Source organism: Actinia tenebrosa, unplaced genomic scaffold (assembly GCF_029948245.1).
Source record: "Actinia tenebrosa isolate PJP-AT-01 unplaced genomic scaffold, QUT_ActTen_1.0 PGA_scaffold2__45_contigs__length_23673736, whole genome shotgun sequence".
NCBI classification, from domain to species: Eukaryota; Metazoa; Cnidaria; class Anthozoa; order Actiniaria; family Actiniidae; genus Actinia; species Actinia tenebrosa.
The window spans coordinates 16,607,857-16,626,785 of NW_028292579.1; the positions used below are offsets into that span (position 1 = coordinate 16,607,857).

The following is an 18,929-nucleotide window of genomic DNA, read 5'->3' on the forward strand; positions in this document are numbered from 1 at the left end:
TTTACTTTATTTTTGGTGTGGTGTGGTGTGGTGTGGTGTGGTGTGGTGTGGTGTGGTGTGGTGTGGTGTGGTGTGGTGTGGTGTGGTGTGGTGTGGTGTGGTGTGGTGTGGAGTTGTGTTGTGTTGTGTAATGTGGTATAGTGTGGTGTTATATTGTTTGGTGTTTTTCAGTTTTCTGTATCAATTACAGTACAACCAGCTCATGCCCCTTTTTTTCTTAAATAATTTTATTTTTGAATAACCTATTTACAAGTGATTACCATTACTAAACAAGTACCAAAATATCTGTCGTACTCTTTAATTTGCACTGAATTTTAATATTGTTTTTTGTCGTTCCAATAAAGTATATCTCTATTGTCTATGTCTAAAACATGTCATTAGATAATCTATTTACAATGGAAAACAACATCGTTATTAATAACCATTTTCACGACCCTACTTTGATTTAACTAACTTTGATTTTAATCCGTAATAAATGAATCTCAAGCCTATCTTTGAAATCTTGACACGTTTTCCGTCTGTGTGCGCATATTTTTTATAGTCTTTTTGAAAATTCTTTTTTTTACATTAATTATCTATATTTCTACTTCCTAATAGCTGTTTTCGATACCGATATTTGGTAATCAGCTGACAATCCAAACTCTTTACCAATCCATGCAACAAGAGGTGAAAATTGGATTTGCTTTTCAGTCAAAGTCTTTTCGAAACACATCAAGCTCCTTCCCTCTCCATCTTCGTTCGATTTTCCAAAGAGGAATGCTGCTTTTGACGTTGGGCCTTTATCCGTCTGATCTTTGGCGAAATACTCTGGAAAAAACGTTTTTGCAAATTCCAAGTCGTCTAGTGCTTGCGGTTGACGTTTCTGTCGCTCGTCAGAATTGGTGGCAGAAGCGGGATGATCATTGCTTTGAAAATCCCTAGACTGTCTTATAAACTCGATAACAAAGTCTCTACCCTCTAACAGGGAAATTCCAGAGGTTTTAACAGTGGTCTCCATTCTGTCGGCAACCAAGATAATCCAAAATACTGAGGTACTGTTTCTTAGTGAGCTGTTTGATCTAAGTATTGTCGGTGTTTGAAGGGTCGATGTTGATACCTATTTATATACTCTTATGCCTGCTCGACACAACGTGAGGGCAATGAAACGTTTCGTAACAACTGGCAACACGTGTTTGTGAGGTGCTGTTGTTCAAAATAGCCGAGACAACTATGATACCCAATTAGGTAATGGTTAGTGGCAGATCAATGAAGGATTAATGACTGGATGTTTAATTAACCAATAATTAATAATTAATGAAATAGACATAATATATGCCATGTATTATTGTATGTATTCATATATAGAGAGATTAGTGGCGGATTAATGAAATATTAATGAATGAATGATTAATTAATCAATAATCAATAATCAATTAAATAGATAAATATATATATATATATATATTAGCAAAAATTCTGCACAAGTCAAGAATATATATATCCATACATAAACTAATTTTTATATTTCTAGATTCTTTAAATATAACGATTTTCAACCAAAAATTAGCCAAACATCTAGTATTAATGTATTTCACCAAAAACATCGTATTTATCCTTTATTAAAGGGTTTTTGTGCTGTGCCTATGGGCACAGTACATTTGTTTTTGTTGAGTTAGGTATGATCGGAATTTAGTGTTACGAATGCCATTGGTGGACTCGTCATGATTGACATTGGTGAAACACGAGGTGAAAATGCACGTTGAGATCTGTAAGATCGGGACACGGAGGAGGTGAAAGAAGTTGAACATATGTGGTTTTCGTGGTAAGAGTGCCTTAATCCAACTTACTTTAAACTTAATTTGGTAGTTCTAAGCAGATAATTAGAAACTGGAGCTAAATTAGAAACTTTAAGTGCGATTTTTGTTTTTTGATACAACTCGAATTAGTTACGTAAACAAAAGATTGTAAATGGACAGGCCAGGAATTTATACTGCGTCATTGATGTAAAATAGTACTCGCACGAGTTTTATATTATTTTATTAGCAAGAAAAATGATATTAGGTTTGATTAGCAAAACATGTTTATTTCTAGTCGAATATTTCCATTACAAAAACGTATTTCATGCCGTAAGCTTGAATGGGGGCGGGCAAGGAATTTCTACTGCGTCATTGATCTAAAATAGTACTATTGGTATTTACTAAAACAAGGAACGACCTAAAACCACCTGAAACAACCTGAAACGACCTGAAATGACCTGAAACCACCTGAAACCATCTTGAAACCACCTGAAACCAGCCAAAACATTGAATCTCCATCGAGTTTGTCGTACAGTTTGTGTATTTTATTGACTGTTATCGATCGATCGAGTGTTTGTTTTCCTTGGAAGGGATGTACTTCATGGTAGAATGTCATATAGTCGCTCATACGTATAGTCTCCCATAGAAGTATTCCACACTTATACCTCACTTTTCCCTTGCTATGATTACCTGTTCCTAGCTATGATCAACCGTCCCTACCTATGATCAACTGTTCCTAGCTATGATCAACTGTCCCTACCTATGATCAACTATCCCTTAGCTATGATCAACTATCCCTAGCTATTTTTAACTATCTCTTGCTATTTTCAACTGCTCCTAGCTGTCATCAACTGTCCCTAGCTATTTTCAACTATCCCTAGCTGTCATCAACTGTCCCTAGCTATGATTACAATTTGAACATTTTTTGACTTTAACGTGTAAATTTGTTTAACTTAACATTGGCGTATCTAGGGGGCTCAGGGGTGCCTGTGACCCCATTTTCAAAGCCAAAGATTAATCATCTGACCGTTGATGCAGTATGTGATATGATGTCATAGTGACAATTTGGTATGTCGTGACCCCCACGCCCACCCCCCCCCCACCCCCCTCCCCACATGACAGATCCTGGATAAGCCCCTCCTTAACGTAATTCAGCCATGTTGCCTGCAAGTTTTTAAGTTCATTAAACTATATAAGGGGAAGTTAATCTATATATAGGTACAGGAAACCATTAGTAGAGAATGGTGAAAATAGCTAGGGATAGTTGATCATAGCTAGTGACAGTTGATTATAGCTAGGAACAGTTGATCATAGGTAGGGACGGTTGATCATAGCTAGGAACAGGTAATCGTAGCGAGGGAGAGGTGAGGTATAAGTGTGGAATACTTCTATGGGAGAGTATACGTAGCGACTATATGACATTCTACCATGAAATACATCCCTTCCAAGGAAAACAAACACTTGATCGATCGATAAAAGTCAATAAAATACACAAACTGGACGACAAACTCGATGGAGATTCAATGTTTTTGGCTGGTTTCAGGTGGTTTCAAGATGGTTTCAGGTCGTTTCAGGTCGTTTCAGGTCGTTTTAGGTGGTTTCAGGTGGTTTCAGGCCGTTCCTTGTTTTAGTAACAGTACCCGCACGAGTTATATGTTATTGTATTAACTAAAGTAATAATTTTTGTTTTGGTTAGCTAAACGTATCTATTTCTAGTCGAATATTTTTATGAAAAAGGGATTTTCATGCCGAAACCTTCAACGAGTGGGTGGACAAGGAATTTACTGCGTCATAATTTACATAAAAGAATGCTCACACGAGTTTTATATTAGTTTTTTTATAGTTCCTTTCACGGTTTCCGACGCCATATTGTTTGGGCAGAAGCGTAGGGAAAGAGATACGTTTTTCGTAATATTTCCATTCTGAGGTTACCCTGCGAGCAAAGTCTCCTTTACCTTCCCCCGAGTGAGAGAAAGGAAAGAGTCTTCTTTCCTTTCTCTCACTCGGGGGAAGGTAAAGGAGACTCTGCTCGCAGGGTATTCTGAGGTAAATTTTCGAGACCAAACTTTTTCTGTAGATGGAGAATCTTCTGTTCAATAATGTTTTGTGTGGTGTTTTTGAGCCGATGGAGCCACCATGACACTGGTTCTCAGAGAGACGGAGGCTTGCTTTGGGGTTTGCGAACAAGAGTCGTTTATGCTGGTTCAATTTGACCGTAAAAAATATTCAAACCGAATCCACGGACTTTCTTCTGTCTTACAATGACTAAATCCCAAATAGTCTTGTACTCTATTCAAAGTATCCAATGTGCACAGCACATTTGACAAGTTTTCCCGTGTCAAAACTTGTTAAAATTGAAAATTACCCATAATATACCCGATATATCGATATTCATTTTATTTACAGCATTTTTGCAAAGGGCTGTATGTAAAGGATATCATATAGACGTATAGATTTATATATTAATGACTCTTAAAAGCCTCAGCTTGAGCTTCATTTGAGTTGTATTATATTGATCATTGTCGGTTCAATATTTCTGGATACTTTACTTTCAAATCGCTAAGTGCCTGATCCATAATGTCACTATTTAAGAACAATAGCTGTTGATATGGATGACCGTTGTCTGAGATTTGTGCGAAGACCATTGCTGTGCCGTGTGTATACCAATAGAATTTTCCAGAATTTGAGTTACACAACGAAACGATGGCCTCAAGCGGAGGTTAGACTTGATGTGTTTATACATTAGAACTATTGTTTTGTGGTCACACAAACGAATTCCGGGTCTTAAGTGCTTAAAAAAACTGCTATTAAAAATAAAGCAAAGAATGGTGATTTAACCTCCGCTTGAATTAATTAGAGCTATGGACGAGGATTCCTGTCATTAAGAAAAAGTAAAAAGTAAAAAATCTTTATAGAACTGCTTTTCGCTTTGGAAATTTTTCTCAATAGGATTGACGTAACAATTAAAAGCTCTATAGTATCTGTGGCTTTCTAGTCGTGGTTTAAGTCATCAAAAAAATAAGATAAATCACAAACAATCAGAACGTTAGTAATTCGATCCAAGATGTTTATGGAAACGCAACACATGAAATTGAGATTTTAGAGACATTCACTTTTTTCCTTACGTGTTGGTTCACTCGTTTTTTAACGCGTTTTTTTTTTTTTGTCGTTGTTGTTGTTGCGATAAAAACGAATTGAACTTTCGTGTTACTCTATCAAAAGAGTAGAGTAAAGAAAGAAGACTGGGTGTACAGCAAGGAAAGCGAAAGGAAATGGAAAAAAAGGGGGAGAAAAAAAAACCAAAACAAAACAGGTTGATTGAATTAGAGAAGAGTAGGGATGTAGTAGCTATACAACAGGTGACAAAAGGAAGGAAATGAAATTTAGTGAAAATAATGAGGCAGAAGATAGAAAATTAAGAGAAGGAAAGAAAAGAAAAGAAAAGAAAAGAAAAGGATAAAGGAAAGAGGACAGATAGCACAAAATAAGAAAGGAGAATGGAAAAGAAGTGAAGAAAAGAATCGAGACGAGACGAGACGATAGAGAAGTAAGGAAAAGAGAAGAAAAGAGAAGAGAAGAGAAGAGAAGAGAAGGGGAGGGAGGGGAAGGAAAGGAAAGGGAAGGAAAGGAAAGGGAAAGCAAGAGAAGGGAAGGGAAGAGAAGGGAAGAGAAGAGAAGGGAAGAGAAGAAAAACTGTAAGTGCTAGCCGTGAGTTAATGGGTCTTATACAAGTGATATCAATGCGGGCTATTCGGACCATCTATTTTAAAACCAAACTACGCGTGAAAACACTTCAAGTCATCTTTTTAGTTAAGTATCACGTTGTGCGTTTGAGAGGGTGAAATAAGGTACTCAAAATATGGCGCCTTTTACCGGGAGTGGCATACCACTTCGTATACACACTAGTAAGAGTGTGTTTGTAACATACGTTATAGGATACCATATGCGTAGCGAGACTGGAATTGCCAGATATGCCATACTATGTACTTATTGACTGAGTGGGAGGGCCGTACGGGAAAATATTTGGCCCGAGGTGATGCCCTCACGGACCGAGCGCAGCGAGGTCCTTACAAATGACCGAGAGCCAAATATTTTCCCGTACGGCCCTCCCACTCAGTCGATAAGCATTTTAACATATGACCCTCACGAAAAGAAAAATAATTAAAAAAAAGAGAGCGCGCGGATTCGAGCAGGCCTGCCCTCTCAAAGCCGTACGGCCCTGCTCACGCTATTTTCCCGAAGGCCTTTCTAAGAGCGCGCGCCCAGGCAGATACGGGTCACATGATAAAACATCGTATAATATCCTAACTATTAGTTATAATATTCATTCATTCATAAAGATACTCGCAGTGTGTTATTTAAAGGGGGACTAGCTTGTACATCGTCCGAATTTTAATTCAGCTGAAATTTTACTGGAATAACCCTTAAAGGTCTAATAATCACTGGTTAAAGTCTTTTCCTGATATTCGGATGGGAAGTATTATATTTTTGCGAATGTTTATAGGAGTCTGTGACGTCATACACTCAATACTAAATATTGCTCCATACATTTCTTTGTATTTTGTAATCGAAATATCTTCTCGTTTTATACTTAGTATTGAAGAAAAGATATCATAAAATGATTCTAACCACAAGTAATTTACATTAAGTCCCTCAGCGGACCTTTGGCTTAATAGAAATAAAGTAAGACATGAAGTTATTTACAAAGAAATGTATGGAGTAATGTTTAGTGTTGAGTGTATGACGTCACAGACACCTATAGAAATACGTAAAAATATAATACTTCGCATTGCAATATAAAGAGTGGTGGGGAGGGCATACAAAGGTGGGGGGAGGGACCTGACCAAAACTCACCTACCCCAACGTTCATAGATGGGGTCATGGCTAACGAAGGCTAATTGCTAATTATTATTATTATTGATTATTTGAGATTATCATTTTTTTCCAAACTAGGTGGTCGATGAAAAGAAGATGCGAGCAAGTAGGCTTCTGGGGCCAATCAAGTCCAAGCTATAACGAGAAAGTTAATAATTCTGTAAGTGTTTTGGACTATATATTTGCTACTTATAATTTATATTGTACTTATTTTTCAAATCTTTTACAAATGGCATCATTTTTTAACACTGTGATATATATTATTTGAGCATAATTTGGCATGATTATGTGATGGCGGCCATGTTGAATGACTTAATCATGAAGGGGTATAAAGTTCTATGGTTCCGCCATCGGCAGTATGGTTACTGTCACGTGATCACGTGATCACGTGCATAACCTTTACATCTACATATTATCTCGTCTCAACTTAAAGCAGTTTTTATATCAGTATGAAAAGCATCATTGCCGTAACGGTTTGGTGCCGGGAACTTGATATTTTCTCAGTTGAATTTTCATTGGATGATTTTTTTCTCGCGCAATTTGATTGGTCTGGCAGTGCCGTGACCTTGGCGTGACCTTGGCCGACCGTGTCCACACCGTGTTTATGCCGTATTTCGGGTATTTGATTGGACGTAGAGTAAATTCTCGCGCAATGTGATTGGTTGATTGTGATTGTGTATGCCTTGCAGTGTCACGACCGTGTTCCTGCCGTGAGCTTTTTCCGAACTTTGTATTTCTCCAATAGACATATCCATTATTTGAGATATAAACACCCAATGTCATTATGAGTACAAATCGGTAAAGTTGGTTGTGATGTATTTGCCTTTCAAAAAATATCCATTTTTTTGTTGGTTTCCATAATTACCGATATCTGATATATAAACACTATATTACATTCAACTGTCGATCAAAGACTCAGTCTTTTTTACAAATGATGTCACCAATGTCAGTCGTCATGGTTACCTAACTCCCCTTCCATCTCTGCTCGCTACGTAGTTTTTTGTGGTTCAGAGAGGTTTTACTTATCTCGTCGCGACGATTTCATTAGAAGATTAAAAACAGCATCCCTCATATCTTCGATCCTCCAGCAATAAATGATTGGGTTCAACACGCAATTGAACATGATGAGAGTCTCCGTGACGATTATGACGTTGCGGGTAGCCTGTGTCATCCTCTTATTCAATATATTCCCGATCGACGCGCCTAAATACGGGATATAGCACATCAGGAAAGCAGCAATCATACTGTACATCGTGTAAACGGATTTTTTGCGCCTTTTGATGGAGTGGAGAGCTGATTGTTGCTGAACTTGTATCTGTGCTGAATGGCGGCGAATGACACGAAATACCTTCCAAATAAAGTATACATTCATTAGAAATAAGACTACGAAAATAAGGATGTATACTGCAATAAGACCTTTTCCAAACTTGAATAAAGTGACGATAGTCAAAGTGACACCAAAAGCCCATATTATGGCAAGAAGTATTCCGTATCGTTTGATAGTGACGAGTTCTCGGTAGCGCAGGTGCAGATGGACTGCCAGGAATCGATCTCCTGTGATAGAGGTTAGGGTAGCTATAGAGATGCCTATAAGCATCACACAGGAATAAAGATACACCTGACTACACGTACAAAACATATCGATATGGCGGCGGTACTCAGCGTATCTAAAGACACAGTAACTGGGCTGAACGAACATGCCGACACAGAAATCCGAAATAGCAAGACCAAGAATGAGAATATTGGAGGGAGTTTGTAGAGAAGGCGTTCTTGAAATGGTGTAAATAACCACAGCATTACTGCAGCTTGTTACAGCAGCCATAACAGCGTTGAGGACAATCATGGCAAGTAAAAAACTTTTTTCTTCGTGGCTTGGTGATCTGTAAAACAAGTGAGTTTCAAATAAAGGACAAGTAAAGTTGATGACCGGGCTACTGATATTACTCATGCTTTTGCGACTGATATTTGAAGCATTCACTGAGTAAAGAAACTTTGCTGTACTTAACTCGATTGTCATGTACAGGTGAAATGAAACTGAATCTACAGTCGTCAGGAGAGAAGACTGCATATGGTGCAAGAGGCAGTCTAGAGGTTCACTGACCAATCACACAGTCATCTTAGAAACAACTTAAAAAGCCTATTATGAGTTAACCTTGGAGATTCGTCCATCAAAGTAATAAATTCCGTATTATATTACCGATTTCTTAAGTTTAACCGCAATATGATTTTATTCTAAAGACAATGAGAACTAAAAACAAACACCATCTTTTTTGTTTTCCATGTTACATTTATAATTATTTTCTTCTTAAGAACCGGACAACACTTTAAAACAAAAAACAAAAAGACATTGACATCGTCTTTATATTGTTTTAACCTTGAATCTCGATTTTGTCCGTGAAATTCAATTTCCTTTTACTTAATTGGGCTTGTTTTCTCAAAACCAATCATATGCGAAAAGAAAACAGAAAGGGAACAATTTTTCGTGAAATTTCTTTTTTCTTAAATTTATAAGGTTTGTTTGTTTGTACGTAGATGTCATTAAATAATCAGTTGTTAATTGTTTCATCTACATATATTTATTATTTTCCGAGCTAAGATCGAAGATCCGAAAACTTTGAAAATAACAAATTTATGTTGATGCATGGAACAACAACTGGATTTCTTTTTTCTTATTTGATTTAATGTGTTTCTTTTTAGAACCGATAGGGGGGAAAACTAAATTCATATACATTTTCATATTCTTTTTTTTTTTTTTCATTTTAATCAATAGATTTTTTTCTGCAATTTTTGTTGTTGAAAAAGCTGTATTGGTTTTGGTGCGCCCTCAGACATTTGTTGTTGTTTTTTCGTTATTTCGTGCGCTTATTCAGTATAGTCTCAGTATTCTATAATAGAGATATAAAACAGTTTTATAGTCAAACCATCTTAAGCGTGAACTTTTTTTTTGATTCTTGATTTCATTCTTCGTTAGAACATACATTATTGAAAAGTAGTCTTCAATATTCGAAAAATAAAGAAGGTGGTTTGACTGTAAGCTTTAGATACTCTGTCTGATCAAATCACTTGGGATGCTAAGAAAACACCTGACCACTGCGCATTGCGTCTTTCTGTTTTTCTAGTCTTTCTAGACTCGCACATGACTTATCTTGATAATACTTTGGATTCGCTTGAGGTAACTGTCTCGACAAGTTTGATCACCGATGATATGTCATTTGGCGAGGAACTGTCACCAATGTGTGTTCTTCAAGGGTAATAAGAAGGTAAAACAAATTAGTTGATCTTGAACTAGTATTGATTGTACGCCTTGATAATGGGTAGTATTGGCAAGTGTTTCTTTACCTGGATGAATTATCAAATAGAACTATAATTGAAAGTCGACTACAGAGGAACCCCATTAATAAGGACAACGTTGGGACGGACAAAATTGTCCTTATTAACGGGGTGTCCCTATTAAGCGAGGTATCAGAAAAACAGCTGAAAACACATTTTTAACCATTTATTTTTATTGTGCTGTAATGCTTGAACTACAATGTTCAATATAACAGCCTAAACTGGAACAAAAAGTGCATTACTGTACAAGAACTACATTTGCATTTACTGCACTGTTTTGTACAATTTCATTTTGAGTTGAGTTCTGGAAAATAACAATGCAATGGTATTGCGAGCTTTGTCTATTTCATTATGCTGTAATAGGAAACTCTACTGCAATGATCAGTGTGTGGTCCTCCGATACGCAAAAACTGACAATATAATCCGTATTAAGCTCATTATATCAATAAACAAATACAGTAAAGACGTCTTCAAATTTCAAATGTCCTTAATGCGGGGCTTGTTTATATATGGAAACTGTCATTCAGGTCCTAGAAATGTGTCCTTTGTACTTATTAACGGGTGTCCTTATAAAGCGGTTAATTTAACAGAAAATGTATGGAGTTTTCGTTGGGACTTTGAAACCTGTCCTTAATAGCGAGGTGTCCTTATTAAGCGGGTGTCCTTAGAGTCCCTAAATTTGTAAGAAACCGCACGATCTTCTCGTACAATTCGGAATTGATAGATTATTATTATACTCATGGACTCCAATGTATCTAGTAACCCATGCTTTAGGCTGAAATGAACACAGTAATATAGTCCACAAAATAGTCGCAGTGTGTATGAAAAGTGTGATATGTAATTAAAGCCGGTGTAGCAGGTGTTATGATGATATACTGGGAGTCAACCATTTGCTTTCAAAGCATGTTCATCCCGGTTTTCGAAAACGAAAACGAAATTGAAGCTTATCTAGTCTTTTCTTAAACTGTTCAATTCATTTGCCAACATCGCCTTGTCTTCTGCAATAATAACAGCGCAGCATTTCGCATCTCTTCGATTCTCCAAAAATAAATGATTGGATTTAGTACACTATTGAACATCAAGAGGGTCGCGAAGCTAATCAGACAAAGATGAACGGTTAGGGTACTGTTTGGCAGTATCTGTCTGGCAACCACGAGTGCAGAGTAAGGTCCATAGCACACCACAAATGCACCAATCATGAAATACATGATTTTCACGGATTTTTTATGCCTGGGCATGTCCTGACCCACCGTATTTACCTGGATCTGAACTGAGTGCCTGCGAATTGCTCGATGAATCTTCAAGATAAAATATCCATTCAAAGTTGTTAGCAAGGACAGTGAAGCGATGTACACAAAACGGATCGCCTTGTCTGTATCGTACATTCCATTATATGCGCCAAACCATGGCGAGACAAGCCAAATGATTCCAAGAATGATCATGTAGCGCTTGGTTGTAATCAGTTCTTGGTATCGCAAGTGCAAGTGAATGGCGAGGAATCGATCCGCAATAACCATGGTCAATGTCAAGATGGAAGCCACAGAAAGAGTCCATCCACTCGCCAGATAGATTAACCTACACCAGTAATAAAGCCTTAGGTTGTATTCTAACTCTGCAAACAGACGGACACTTAGACAAGGCTGTACGAAGACACCAAGACTAAAATCCGAGATGGCGAGACCAAGAATAAGGATATTGGAGGGAGTTTGTAGAGACGATGTTCTTGAAATGGTGTAAATAACCACAGCATTACTGCAGCTGGCTACAACAGCCATAACAGCGTTGATAACGATCAGGGCAAGTATAAAGTTATCTTCACGTTGATTGCGAGGAAGGAAAAAATGATCTCTAATTAACGGCGGAAGAACCGAGGAAGGATTGGTTATATTACTGCTAGTCATCAGTGAAATAAATTTGTGAATGCAGCGCGCCTTCTCTCCTTATGTCGTGAATTTAAGAAGAACTCAAATTAAACAGTAAAGAAACTGATCTTAATATTAAAAGTCAAAGTATGCATATTGTTTGTATTGTATTGTATTATATTGTATGCATATTGTCGGTAGCGCAGGTGCAGATGGACTGCCAGGAATCGATCTCCAGTGATAGAGGTTAGGGTAGCTAGTAGGCAAAACAAATTAGTTCATCTTGAACTAGTATTGATTGTACGCCTTGATAATGGGTAATATTGGCAAGAGTTTCTTTACCTGGATGAATTATCAAATAGAACTATAATTGAGAGTCGACTATTTCAATAAGGCTTATACAAGTGTCATTCAAGTTGTCAGGATGAAAGCACTAAGACATATCGACATAGAAGAGGATTTTGTCGTCTGTTTGTGGTCTCTCTCTCTCTTTCTTTCTTTATCTCTCTCAAGAAGTGTGATGGCCATTAAAGCGTGCTTAGATAAGCAATCAAAATCAAGCCAGCGCAAAGCGAGACCTTTTGACCTTTGACACTCTTCCTTCCTGTTGCCTTCTTATTGTGCAGCCTTGAACTTATTCTCTTCTCTCTTTCTCGGTCTCAAGCAGTATGGAGGCCGGCATCAAAAACCATCCAGTTCAACGCGAGACCTTTTGACCTTTGACACTCTTTCTTGCTGTAGCCTTCTTATTGTGCAGCCTTGGTCTTATTCTCTTCTCTCTTTCTCTGTCTCAAGTGTAATGGCTTTTAAAGAAGACATCAAAAACTATCCTGTTCAACGCGAGACCTTTTGACCTTTGACACTCTTTTTTCCTGTTGCCTTCTTATTGTGCAGCCTTGGTCTAATTCTCTTTCTCTTTCTCTGTCTCAAGTGATATGGAGGCATCAAAAACCATCCAGTTCAACGCGAGACCTTTTGACCTTTGACACTTTTTTCCTGTTGCTGTGCAGATTAAAACAAAACTTCACTTAGCAAAGAAAGAAAGCATAGACATGGCTGTGCAAAGATCGCAACACTCAGATCAGAGATGGCGAGACCAAGAATGAGAATATTGGAGGGAGTTTGTAGAGAAGGCGTTCTTGAAATGGTGTAAATGACCACAGCATTATTACTGTAGCTGGCTACAACAGCCATAACAGCGTTGATAACGATCATGGCAAGTAAAAGTTATAGCTGTGATGGTTTTGAGGGAAGGAAAGGTGGACCATTGAGCCCCGTTTACCCTGGCGATGTTTGCGGCGATTTTTACTGCGTTTTTTGTGGCAATTTTCGATAACATAAAATCTTTTGTCTCATCCTTCAAAAGAGACATTCGTCTAGGAAAATCTTGGTATCCTGAATAAAACTTTACAAGTAAATTCTGTACCATAATTTATTATGGACAGGATCGCCAAAAAAAAAAAAAAAATCGCAGCAAAAATCGCTAGTGTAAACGGGGCTTTAGCCGTAACTTAAAACCTGCATTGGTATTTGATGTGTTAATTATTTCTTATTTTAACGTTGGTGAGATAAGTGAACTAGTGAAGAATCTTTTGCTGGGACATTGTTCAAAATGTAAAGAATATTTTTGACCACCAGCTAAAGATAAAAGCGAGCAACAAAGCTTTCGACAGCCATTGATCCAGTAGTCTTTGTCAATGCTGTGTTTGTTCTGACGCGCAGCGTCGTTCTCAGATCTAAAGTGCTCGAGTGTGTCATAGGTTGATAGCCAATGTCCCGGTTCATTTCCGGCGTCTTACGTCGGTTATGCAGTGTTTCACGGATCCTGCGAGCTTGTGAACTTGTTGTTGTGAAAGTAGATCTTCACTCTTCTTCCTGCCATCAAATGAAGAAGGTTCTAGAATTCTTTGAACTAGAAAATGATATTGGCAGTTTGGCCACATCTGCGCCTTCTTTGGATAAGTTGAACGCCATATATTTTGTAGAATGATTTCAGGTTTTATCTTACAAAAATCTGGTATTAAACCTTTGAATTAATCTAGAGAAAGTGCGGGCACGGCATTCAGAAGATGTGTTCTTTGGTTATGATACACTCAACAAAATTACTCGATTCTGGACAAGAGGAGTACAATTAAATCCCAATTAAGTTGCTCCATTTTGTTGAGTGTACGATCTCGTCGTTCAATTCGGAATTGATAGATGCTCGTTATGTTTTGAAAGTTCTCACTGAAATGGAAGACAGGTGAAGGACCACTCACTTTTTCTTATTTGATTCTCTGTAGAGAAAGTGCGCGCGCTGCTTTAGAAGATGTTTTTCTATTTCATATTGTAATCCTGCTGACAAACGCAAGACGTTTAAACCCCCTCGAAGCTGACAACTCTAGGGCCATTTTTTACTTTTCTTTATTTGAGTAATCGCTATAGACAAAGTGCGCACACTGTTTTCAGAATAACTTTTGTATTGTTATTCTGCAGACAAACGCAGGGTGTTTGAAACCAATGGAAACAACGTCAGGACCACTTTTTACTTTTCCTTATTTGATTAATTGTTATAGACACTGAAATTGCGCACGATATTTTCAGAAGACTTTTCTCTTGATATTGTAATCCTGCAGACAAATGCCACACGTTTGAAACCAGTGGACGAAGACAAGTGAACTGTCACTCTTCTCTACTCAGAAAACAATGAGTAAATGTAATTTGACGCTAATGGATTGAGAAAACGGAAGTACAATATCGTTTCCTTTTTTGTGGGTATCTTTTAAGATCTCACTCAGTGTTTGCGACGTTCACAATGCAAAGCATTTATCTCAAGAACTTTTAGTAACAAAGACGATTATTCGCATTTTTATGAGTTTGTTTCTCAGAATCTTATTTTTTTTAGGTTTCCTTTGATTTCAGTTGCAGTTTAGTTTTACACTCGTAACATATTCTCTAGTACTGGACAGTATTTTTTTAAACTTAGTACGGTACTTAGATGATTGTCTTGTTATCTGCATCTAGCATTGTACTTCACTGTATTACTCACTTAACCTCCCTGAAAACTCCGTGAATTTATCCATACTCAGGGACTCCAATGTATCTAGTAACCCATACTTTAAGCTGAAATGAACACAGTAATATAGTCCGCAGAATAGTCGCAGTGTGTATGAAAAGCGTGATATGTAATTAAAACCGGTGTAGCAGGTGTTATGATGATATACTGGGAGTCAACCATTTGCTTTCAAAGCATGTTCACCCCGGTTTTCGAAAACGAAAACGAAATTGAAGCTTACTTTGCAAGATAAAATTTTAGGAGTTGAAAAGTCAAAGATGTTCTACTTTGATCAGACGTCCAGTGGTTGTTTCAGGGTTCGATCTGCGAGTTAGCCGTGTACTGACTTTGATCAGCACAGAGATCGTTTCAGGGTATCGATAAAAGTTTTGAAAAGGTGTTTTTTCGGCTCCAGGCGTATCTAGTCTTTTCTTAAAGTGTTTAATTCATGTGCCCACATCGTCGTTGTTTCAGGGTATAGATAATTTTTTGAAAAATGCTGTGCTCCTAGTGTATCTTTCTTTTCTTAAGCTGTTCAATTCATGTGCCAACATCGCCTTGTCTTCTGCAATAATACCAGCGCAGCATTTCGCATCTCTTCGATTCTCCAGAAATAAATTATTGGATTTAGTGCACTATTGAACATCAAGAGGGTCGCGAAGCTAATCAGACAAAGATGAACGGTTAGGGTACTGTTTGGCAGTATCTGTCTGGCAACCACGAGTGCAGAGTAAGGTCCATAGCACACCACAAATGCACCAATCATGAAATACATGATTTTCACGGATTTTTTATGCCTTGGCATGTCCTGGCCCAACGTATTTACCTGGATCTGAACTGAGTGCCTGCGAATTGCACGATGAATCTTGAAGATAAAATATCCATTCAAAGTTGTTAGCAAGGACAGTGAAGCGATGTACACTTCTCATACTCATTAATTATTCATAAGGTAACTAGCCAATCGATTACCTCGTACCTGGTCACATGATGTATCTTGAAACTAGGTCAAGTGTCTTAAAGCCGGGGAGGGTTTTGATATCAGCAGGGAAGAGGTGGGGCTGATGAATTGGAACAAAAGAAATTAATTCAGTCGACCAACAACTGGATCAAAATTAATTCAGTCCAAGGACTGGAACAAAATTAATTCAGTCCAAGCATTGAATCAAGTCAATATATAGAAAGATGAAAACAGAAAATTTAATTCATCAAGCATTTATTTCAGAAGTTATTACCAATAAACTATAATCAATAATAGTTGCAAATATACTCAACACTTCGTTTAACAACTTACTTAGATATTAATGAAATTTCAAAACAATTTGCTATCGTAAACTTAGCATTTTCTATAAGTATAAATATAAGTTTTAGCATTCATTCAAACGCAAGCTAGATTTTGAACTGGTTGATTGTAACATTACAGTTGCCAGATATATTGATAGGCCCGTCAGAAGAAAAGCTCCAAAAATTAGAACATGTATTTTCATTTAACTGAGCTTCGTGCTCATAACCAGTGATATCATTAAATATAGATTTTAATTCATTGATATCAAATACAGGCATTTCTATATCATTCTTAATTTCACTTCCCTTAATTTCATTCTTTGACTCAGATGAAACCTGTTTTGGCTGAGCTGGTGGGTTCAAAATGTTAGAAACTTTTTGCTCCTGCTCCTTGCTACTTTTTTCATATGCCAAAAGAGCATCACTAACGTGACCACTTCTGCTTCTTATAAGCTTTTCGTCAACACTTGCATTAAACAGTTTGCTAACACATGTAACGCGAAGACTATGGCTAGTTTTCCTTTTACTGCCAATTGCCAAGCACAAACTAGGAAGAATTTCATTGAGAGTATGAATTCCTACAACACAGTTTTTGTACGCAAATTTTCCGTCCTTATATGGCTGAAAATAGAAACCTTTTGCTTTAACACGAAGATTGTTTACGAGGTCAAAATACCGATTATAAATCTTAACCAAGCAACGCTCGTGGCTCTCATTGCCCTTTTCGTGGCAAACATGTTTAATCACTCTCGCTTTCTTTTTCAAATCTGCTATGCCACCATGAAATGTTTTGGAAGAATTTTCACGATAAATTATGGTATTATCGCCTTCTATTTCGATATCGCTAATCCTTAATTGCCTATGTTCTTGAGAACGCATGCCAAATAGTTTACCATTATAAAAGTACACTGTATTAAGCAAAATCTTAGCTGTTGACTGGCCTAGTACTCCTTTCCTCCACATCGTCTCTTCCTCTTCTTCTGTAATCACCTCTTTTTCTTCCTTTCTATTAGTAACCCCTTCGGCGTGGACACTTTTCATCTCTGCATCCAGAATTTTTCTCAGTCCAGAAAAACTAAAAGAAAAACGTTCAGTTAGAATAATATAAGGTTTTATTCATGTGCAAAGTAAAGCAAATAAACAGAAAGTTTCTAATTAACTCACCACATGTTAGACTTGTCAAGCATATTGACGTCGTTTCGGTTTTTCGACTCTAGGTGGCGTTTAAGGCTAGCGATAAGCTGATAAAGCGTACGAGCAGGATATGGCGAACCTTTCTTGTTTGCTGCTTCTTCAACAAATTTGCCAAGCCAGAAGTTTAGGGATGGAACTGTCGTAGTTTCCCATGCCTCAATATCCAAATTTTGAATGCTCTCTAGCGAGACATCCATGGAGGTAGACTCCAAACTTGCCACTTTGTTTTCTCTACTTTGCCTCCATTCTTCAAAAATATTCACAGCCCAGTTATTCTTGTAACGGGTTGAAATTGGCACAGCTTTTTGCAAAAGTTCTTCTTCTTGGGCTTGACTTTTCACTTTTCGAAAGCGTTTTAAAGGTAGAAGCTCCGCTTCTTCATCGCTGTCTCTTTGACGAGAAGCCATGTTGAAATGAATACATTCAGAGAAAAATAACTGCTATTTGCATAAGTAATTCAGATAGCATTTATCTTAAGAAATCCCAAAGGACGAAAGCAAAATAAAACCATTACAAAACAAAAGATTGTCATTATTACAACTAGGTGAATGGAGCGAAGATCATATACAATGAAATAAATACAAGATAAAAACAACATCCCTCCCGAATAATTAATGAGTATGAGAAGTCATTTCAAATCCTCCAAATCGGACTGGACGGGATTTCAAAGTCCTTGCAATTAGTTCCAGTCCTCGGCTTCGCCTCGGACTGGAACTAATTGCGCGGACTTGAAATCCCGTCCTGTCCTCATTGTCGGATTTGAAATATTACATAACGGAACACCTTGTCTGTATCGTGCATGCCATTATATGCGCCAAACCATGGCGAGACAAGCCAAATGATTCCAAGAATGATCATGTAGCGCTTGGTTGTAATCAGTTCTTGGTATCGCAAGTGCAAGTGGATGGCGAGGAATCGATCCGCAATAACCATGGTCAATGTCAAGATGGAAACCACAGAAAGACTCCATGCACTTGCCAGATAGATTAACCTACACCAGTAATAAAGCCTTAGGTTGTATTCCAACTCTGCAAACAGACGGAAACTTAGACAAGGCTGTACGAAGACACCAAGGCTAAAATCTGAAATGGCGAGACCAAGAATAAGAATATTGGAGGGAGTTTGTAGAGAAGGTGTTCTTGAAATGGTGTAAATGACCACAGCATTACTGCAACTGGCTACAACAGCCATAACAGCGTTGATAACGATCATGACAAGCAAAACGGTATCTCCATGTCCATTGCGAGGAAGGAAAACATCATGTCTAGTTAATGGCAGGAGAACCGAGGAATTATTGGATATATTGCTGCTAGTCATCAGTGAAATAAAATCGTGATCTTATACGAGCTTGTGAAATTGTTGTTGTGAAGTAGGATCTTCGCTCTTCTTCAAATGAAGAAGGTTCTAGAATTCTGTTAAGTTAACTAGCCAGGAAATGATATTGGCAGTTTGTTCACATCTGCGCCTTCTTTGGATAAGTTTAACGCCATATATTTCGTAGAATGATTTTTGGCCTTTGTGTGTATACTGTCGTATGCCGATTTTCGCATCTAGTTGTGGCAGTAATCTATTGCAAAT

At 37.6% G+C, this 18,929-nt stretch overlaps 3 protein-coding genes and 1 long non-coding RNA gene across 5 annotated transcripts in view; 1 reads left to right on the forward strand and 3 right to left on the reverse strand.

Moving 5' to 3' along the window:
• LOC116300065 (uncharacterized) overlaps window positions 1–18,929 on the forward strand; it is a 33,377-nt gene that overhangs the window by 7,436 nt on the left and 7,012 nt on the right. Inside the window, exons 1-2 of one of the 2 annotated variants that reach the window (XR_016120538.1) lie at window positions 1,623–1,801; window positions 6,729–6,810. This is a non-coding gene — a long non-coding RNA (uncharacterized LOC116300065). Of the gene's footprint in view, window positions 1–1,622; window positions 1,802–6,728; window positions 6,811–18,929 lie in introns of those variants that run through there. The other variant, XR_016120539.1, reaches the window with a different exon arrangement.
• LOC116288546 (adenosine receptor A3) lies at window positions 10,949–11,881 on the reverse strand. Its single transcript, XM_031695351.2, has one exon. It carries the CDS (start codon window positions 11,879–11,881, stop codon window positions 10,949–10,951), a length of 933 nt encoding a protein of 310 aa, XP_031551211.2.
• LOC116288545 (adenosine receptor A3-like) lies at window positions 15,412–18,668 on the reverse strand. The gene is made up of 2 exons (XM_089033604.1): window positions 18,123–18,668; window positions 15,412–15,741 (listed from the first exon to the last, which is right to left on the reverse strand). Exons 1-2 carry the CDS (start codon window positions 18,666–18,668, stop codon window positions 15,412–15,414), a joined length of 876 nt encoding a protein of 291 aa, XP_088889730.1.
• Window positions 16,069–18,116, reverse strand: LOC148909430 (zinc finger MYM-type protein 2-like). Its single transcript, XM_089034389.1, has 2 exons — window positions 17,322–18,116; window positions 16,069–17,232 (listed from the first exon to the last, which is right to left on the reverse strand). The coding sequence occupies exons 1-2, from the start codon at window positions 17,756–17,758 to the stop codon at window positions 16,263–16,265; spliced, it is 1,407 nt and encodes a 468-aa protein (XP_088890515.1). The 5' UTR covers window positions 17,759–18,116; the 3' UTR covers window positions 16,069–16,262.

Excerpts from the sequence above, each read along its gene's own strand:
- LOC116288546 (XM_031695351.2), bottom strand. The coding sequence starts at position 11,881 with ATGACTAGCAGTAATATAACCAATCCTTCCTCGGTTCTTCCGCCGTTA.
- LOC148909430 (XM_089034389.1), bottom strand. The coding sequence starts at position 17,758 with ATGGCTTCTCGTCAAAGAGACAGCGATGAAGAAGCGGAGCTTCTACCT. Across the intron at positions 17,233-17,321 it reads CTTGACAAGTCTAACATGTG|TTTTTCTGGACTGAGAAAAA; the intron begins GTGAGTTAATTA and ends TTTTTCTTTTAG.
- LOC116288545 (XM_089033604.1), bottom strand. The coding sequence starts at position 18,668 with ATGACTAGCAGCAATATATCCAATAATTCCTCGGTTCTCCTGCCATTA. Across the intron at positions 15,742-18,122 it reads CAGACAAGGTGTTCCGTTAT|ATTCATCGTGCAATTCGCAG; the intron begins GTAATATTTCAA and ends TTTATCTTCAAG.